Source organism: Nannobrachium achirus, assembly GCF_963921795.1.
Source record: "Nannobrachium achirus genome assembly, chromosome: 7".
In the NCBI taxonomy this organism is placed as follows: domain Eukaryota; kingdom Metazoa; phylum Chordata; class Actinopteri; order Myctophiformes; family Myctophidae; genus Nannobrachium; species Nannobrachium achirus.
This window is the reverse complement of record NC_137816.1, coordinates 39,949,678-39,956,234: the sequence shown is the minus strand read 5'-3', so window position 1 is coordinate 39,956,234 and position 6,557 is coordinate 39,949,678. Positions and strand designations below refer to the sequence as shown.

Sequence of the window (6,557 nt, the reverse complement as noted above, 5' to 3'; positions counted from 1 at the left end):
AGTTTGGGTAAAATAAATTCTGTTTTTGTTGCAATGTCCTCAACAGCGCTATCTATGACTGCTTCCTGATGAAGCAAGTTCCCCTTTAGCTGTGTAGGACAGGGGTCTTCAACAGGGGGTCCGCGACCCCTAGGGGGTCCGCGTAGGTACTGCAGGGGGTCCGCGAAATTATTGCTTAAAAAAAAAAAAAAAAAAAAAAATCTTTTTTTACATTTATGTTAAAAAATAAATCATGATTCTATCCATTTTGAATAGCTTGAATACATGATTACTATGCAATTGACAGATTGTTGATATTATTGACATTGGTTCTCAGTTAATAAGTAGTATGTTTAGAAATGGTAGTGGTACGGCCCACCCTGCTCGCTGTAACTTGTACATGTTTAAAATAAAAAATATGTCGTAGCCCCGACCCCCCCACCCTACGAGGTGGTAGGGGGTCCCTGCTCCATCTCCCCATCAGTTTGGGGGTCCCCGGCCTGAAAACGTTGAAGACCCCTGGTGTAGGAAATGACTCAATAGTTTCACATCCACTACTTCATAGTGAAGTTAAATAAACCATCTATGGATGAAGAAAACAGAACGATCAGCTGTTCACGGATGAAAAAAAGTGGTATAAAAAGTGTTAGTGATGCTCCTGGATCCAGCGGGATGCAATCATGAAAAAATAACACATGATCCGGGCACAATTTAGAAGAGGGGAAAACTAACTTTATTGTTAAAACGCCAACATGTTTCGGCCTAAAACGGCCTTCATCATGGTGGAAAAAGACATCTATGGACTATGCACTCTGATCTGAATACTTCATGGTATTCTAACCTGCTGTCGAATACAGACACACTAAAGGTTGAGAGGGAGAACAGGTCCAGCTACAGTGTACATCTGCAGGGGCGTCACAAGGGGGGGGGGGGGTGGGACTGAGTTACTAGTGCCCAAGGTAGAGGGGCCTTAATTATTTAGCTATTGAAAAATAGCAGATATATAAGCTCACAGCTGCAAGCTTGTAGATCTGGTATTTTTGAAAAGTTGTGAAAATGTGTGCAAATCTTTGAATATATGTATTCTTTAAGCGAACATTTGTAACTCAAATTTTGCTTCTGGGGGGTCCCTGGAAGTTGGAACTAAATATTTTGAGATGGGGGTCTGTGGCAAAATACATATCATTTGGGGGGTCCTTCACATGAAAGAGTTTGAGCACCACTGACATAGAAACATAGGTTTTTCAAAAAACCTTAGAAAGATTTGAAATATTCAAAGACTTGCACTAATGTTCATGATTTTTCAAAAATAGCAGATCTACAAGCTCGCTGCGCGGCACTCGGTGCCACGCTATGAGCTTGTATATCTGCTATTTTTCAATAGTTAAAGCACAAAATAATGCGTAATAATGCGTTCCCAGCCTAAATGGGTTAAACCCCCTCCCCTATGAAGAACATTCATGGGGGGCCCACAGTGAATCTTTGTACCCAGGACCCAGAATTTGGTGCGACACCCCTGTACATCTGGGGTTCATTCAGAGATAAAGAAGCTGTTATTGGTCTTTTTGAGCCCATGGAAAAGCGTAGCCTTCCTGTTCAACTCCCCATGAAAGAGCCTGTCATGATGATGAGAATGACTGTACTGTAGATCAGGTAATGACAATCTTGTAATGGTCACACAGTAATGGATGAACTGTCCACAGCCGCCCTGTGAGATACAGACCAAGTGGACACAAATGGTGCTTACTTATAATGAGCATTGGTTGAAAATGGGTGTTGCAAATCCTCCTCTTGCCTAGTGAAGCGTGTAGTTTGGGTTTGAACTAGATGAGAACTAAAGGGCAGTTGAGTTCACACCATTCTTTTATAGTTGGTGTGAACTCTGCCTTCCACTTGACTTAGAAGGACTTTTAAAACTATATTTTTAAGTTATAGTGCTTAGTGTGAACAGCCCACAACAAAGCTGAAATGAATTCATTAGGGCCAATTACCACCATCTGCTGTACTAATAGGCCTTTATAAGGCTTTCATGTTTGGCAAGAGGCATGCTGGAGTGAGTTTGGTAGAGTTTAGTTTCCTTTTAGTAATTTGGCTTCCATGTGTTTTGTGTTTAAATTGTAAAGTGTAATTGTAGACTGGAGGATAGCACCACACATTCTGCCTAGACCAGCTGTCAGATGGAGCTGACAAGTGGAGTGTGTTCTGGAGACTAGAGAAGGGTCTGTACACTTGAGGCTTGCTTGGGCCTCCAGCCCAGGTCAGCACAGAGAACAAAGATGACAAATTGGACCCTGTGAGGATGGTGGTGGGTAGAGGGTAGCTCTGGTCCATCGTGTCACCTCACCGGGAGGTGACGCGATGGACCAGAGCTAGGTAGAGGGTAGCATACTTAACTCCAGGCCAAGAGTAAATAGAGCTGAGCCAAAAAGGATGGAGTCCAAGAGGTGAAAAGTCCTTAACTTCTTGTCGTCACCACTGTATTGGTGCAGCCATAGCTCCGATGAAGCTCTGCTGAGTGAGAAGAGAACAGACTCAGAGGGTGCTACTTTTCCTGTGTGCTGCACATTAGCTCACTGGACAGGTTCTGCACGGCACGTAACAAAACCTTAATTCAGGTGTGAAAACCCTTTTTTGGGTACATGATCACTTACTCTGGTGTGATCGCCCAAGTGACAGACAGTGACAACCACCATTGCCGTTACATCTTGTTATAGACTGATAATTTGAATAATACAAGCAAGCATAGATTAAGTCAATAATTTAGTTTAGTCGTTGTTAAATAATGGAACAAAGTCAATAATTTAATGTGAATAATAATGAGAATAATACAAATTGGATTTTTGATTGTTATACTTTATATGTTAGACATTAGTTTAGCTTTTGTGAACTATGTGTTGCTGTTTTGTGCTATATACTGTAAATAAAAATGACTAGCCCTATTTCAGATTAGGGCTTTGCTCTTACCATCAAATGGCTGTGGAGCTCGTGCCCAATGTGTTGAACGAGGAGCTTTCCTCCTCCTCTCTTCCTGCCTGAATCCATTGACTCAGGTAAAGACCAGTGCAGGTCAGCCCTCAACCAATCCAGCCCCGCTCGAGGCGGGATCCTTGGAGGCACCACCAACAGATCTTCCTTGCCATCCAGTCGGTGGTCCTCAGTGTCTCTCCGTCCCCCATCAGCTGTTTGCAAGAGCTGTCCCAAGCGCACCACCTTCATTAAGACACATCCAGATCTACAGGGATGCAGCTCCCTCAGTTGTTTACAATCAAGGCCGGGGCTTTGCCTCCGCTTAGCCCCCAAATTCCATCCAAATTCCCCACCACCAACCTCCTTCTTTCTCCTCATCATCACTCTCCAGTCCTCTCTCTAGGAACCCACCTGTGGGAGCAGAGCCACAATGGCTGCCAGGTCCTCAGCTCTGGTCCACAGCGTTCCTCTAAGCTTAACACTATGGACAGGACCAGAGCTGCCAGGTCCTGAGACTACAACCTCACCTTCAGACTTCAGTCTCATCCTTCCCCAGGTTCCTCTTCTCAACCTGCACTCTCCTCGTTTTATCTTTGCTTTAATAAATGACTTATAACTTCTTTAGAGGTGTGATCTCTTGCTGATGGAAAACCTATACTTACTGACATTACAGTGTGGGTTGACGAACTAACTAGACCTGCGGGACATGACGAGACACGTCCAGAGGGTCGCCTGGTCAGAGTAAGCTCGTCATCAGAAAGGAATCAGGGAGGGGCGGCCCTAGCTCAGGAGGTAGAGCAGGTTGGCCAATGATCCGTGGGTCTGAGGATCAAATCCCGGCTCCTCCTCCTGTCAACATGTCAAAGTGTCCTTGGGCAAGACACTGAACCCCTAGTTGCTCCCGGTGAGCTGGTTGGTGCCTTCACTGCCTTGCATGGTTTCCACTGCCATCGGTGTATGAATGTGTGTGTGTGAATGGGTGAATGTAATGCCCAATGTAAAGCGCCTTGGATAAAGGTGCTATATAAATGCACCATTTACCATTTATAATGGCCTGGCGGTGAGATAAAAACACATACAATCCCTGTCCCCCTCCGGATATGAAAGGTTGCATTCACCCAGGGAAGGTTAGGTTACACTTTCACGTCTGTGCAAGACATATTGTGCTGTGGGTTAACCCTAGCCTTAGATTATTAGTATGCATCACAAGTCTAAATTAAGTTCGCAGATCAGCAAAACAATGGACATAAGCCCGATTCATACTTCATCGCACACATTTGGTACGCTGAGCTTGTAGGTCTGCTATTTGGTACGCTGTTGAGTGATGGAACGTGAATTGGTCATTTTGCTGCCCACTGTTCCACCACCCTGAGCATAAATATACTCCTCCTCAGTTCTGATTACGCCGATGCCAAACACACCTCCCTCCACTTCACGGAAAGCCATTCCAACCACATGATGATAGTCATGATACAGATCCTGGGACACTGGACGCATGAAGAATATCAGGTTACATCTGTTACAACTCCCACCACCTTAATTAAGAATGCACAAAACTCCCTCATTCCGTAATCATTCCCTCATGTCGATTCTTTTGGGGTTTCCAATGTCCTTCACAGGACAAACATGCAGCATGGATCCCCAAGCAGGGGTGTCGCACAAAATTCTGGGCCCTGGGTACTATACAAGCTCACGACGCGCTGCAAGCTTGTAGATCTGCGAGCTTGTAGATCTGCTATTTTTGAATATTTCAAATCCTTCTAAGGTTTTTTGAAAAACCTATGTTTCTATGTCAGTGGTGCGCAAACATTTTCATGTGAAGGACCCCCAAAATGATATGTATTTGGCCATGGACCCCCTTCTAAAATATTTAGTTCCAGGGACCCCCAGAAGTAAAATTTTAGTTACAAATGTTCGCTTAAAAAATACATATATTCAAAGATTTGTACACAATTTCACGACTTTTCAAAAATAGCAGATCTACAAGCTCGCACCGAGTGCCGCACAGTGAGCTTGTAGATCTGCTATTTTTCAATAGCTAAAGTATAATTAATGAAGGCCCCTCCACCTTGGGCCCTAGTAACTCAGTCCCACTTTCCCCCCCTTGTGACGCCCCTGTCCCCAAGCCAAAAGACCAGGGTTACCATCCTCCCCCAAAACCTCCATCCCTCACCCTGGGCTCCCGGGTTTTGCCCAACCCACACAAACCACTTCCATTCCTCCACTGTTATGGGGAGGGGCAGTGGCTCAGGAGGTGGAGTGGCCATATTGGAAGCAGAATATTCCCACTCCTCCTGGCCAAGTTTCGAAGTGTCCTTGAGCAAGTCCCTGAGCCCCTAAATGCATGGTTTCCTCTGCCATCGGTTTGTGAATGGGTCCATACATTGTAAAAGCGCTTTGATGCATATGTCTCTCTCCAATGAATCCATAAAAAAAAGCTTAAAAAAAAGGTGTGGTCTTTACATAGTGAAACCGTTTATCACCTAGCATGTGCAAATGATGCAGACCTACGTTTAAGATTCAGTAATAATTTCTCCTTGAGCCCATCAACTTCCACTAGTATAGTACAGACAACTTCAGTTATACCCACATTTCAATAATAATAATACTTAACTATAGTACGGTAAATTAATTCAACCCAGGCCTAAACCTAAACATAGAAATAATGTCCAACCTTAACCAAATTAAATGAATTAAACCCACATCAAAATCATGTATCGAATTGAAAATAAGACTCACCATCAAAACGTAATGATTTCCAAATGACCAGACTCTTTTCCAAGTTGGTGAGAATCCACACACTATGTCTTATACACAATGTCTTATATTTTGTTCACAAACAAGAACAGGGGTAAAAAATAAACGATTTCAGCTTACAATTACTTATTTAAGCTTGTTGATATATTGTTAAATATGGCTTGGTAGGGTGATGGGACTGGATTTGTACGAGTCTTGATTCAGGACACATTATTATCCAGTTGTTTGTGTGTTGTTTTCAGCATGTCAAAACTATTCACATCACTGGATTGGTTCTTCATCGGCAGGGTTCGGTGCACACTTCTCTGATGCTTCACTGTTGGTCTTCTTCTCCGGCTTAGGCCTGTGCACTCAGTGAGGCCAGTCACACTTCCAGGGTTTAGACTCTGGAGCTTTGAGGCACTTTCCTAGTTTCTCACATCCTGCTGGGGCCCAGTTCTGTTGCAGAGAGCACGAGAGAGAGAGAGAGAGAGAGAGAGAGAGAGAGAGAGAGAGAGAGAGTGGACGGAGATCCATTAGTCTGGTTAGAATGGTGCAGTTTGTCATGCTGTTTATTCTATTCCCCACAAGGGGGCACTGGCGCACTGCTGGTGTATGAATGATGCACACTTAGGAGTTCTGTGAGAGTGCTCCTTTAGGAAACAAAGCCATAATGCAATTCAGCTGACTTAATATAAATGCATGAAACAAGCAAACAATCAGCGACAAAAGATTTCCACTAGGTTGATGACTTCTGATACAAGCTATTATTTGAGCTAATAAGGAGAGAAGAAAAATATTGGTAAGCATATGAACATGTGAACATAAAAGACGGTCTGGTGGAGTGGAACAAACATCCTCAGGCTCATTGCTGG

At 43.8% G+C, this 6,557-nt stretch overlaps 1 protein-coding gene across 1 annotated transcript in view; it reads right to left on the bottom strand.

Moving 5' to 3' along the window:
* Window positions 1–5,803: 5,803 nt before the first annotated feature.
* Window positions 5,804–6,557, bottom strand: part of galns (galactosamine (N-acetyl)-6-sulfatase) — a gene marked incomplete at its 5' end in the record, with an annotated part of 41,704 nt that continues 40,950 nt past the window's right edge. Inside the window, one exon of the mRNA XM_080730223.1 lies at window positions 5,804–6,141. Within this exon, the coding sequence (XP_080586349.1) occupies window positions 6,055–6,141 (87 nt within the window). The 3' untranslated portion in view covers window positions 5,804–6,054. The remainder of the gene's footprint in view (window positions 6,142–6,557) is intronic.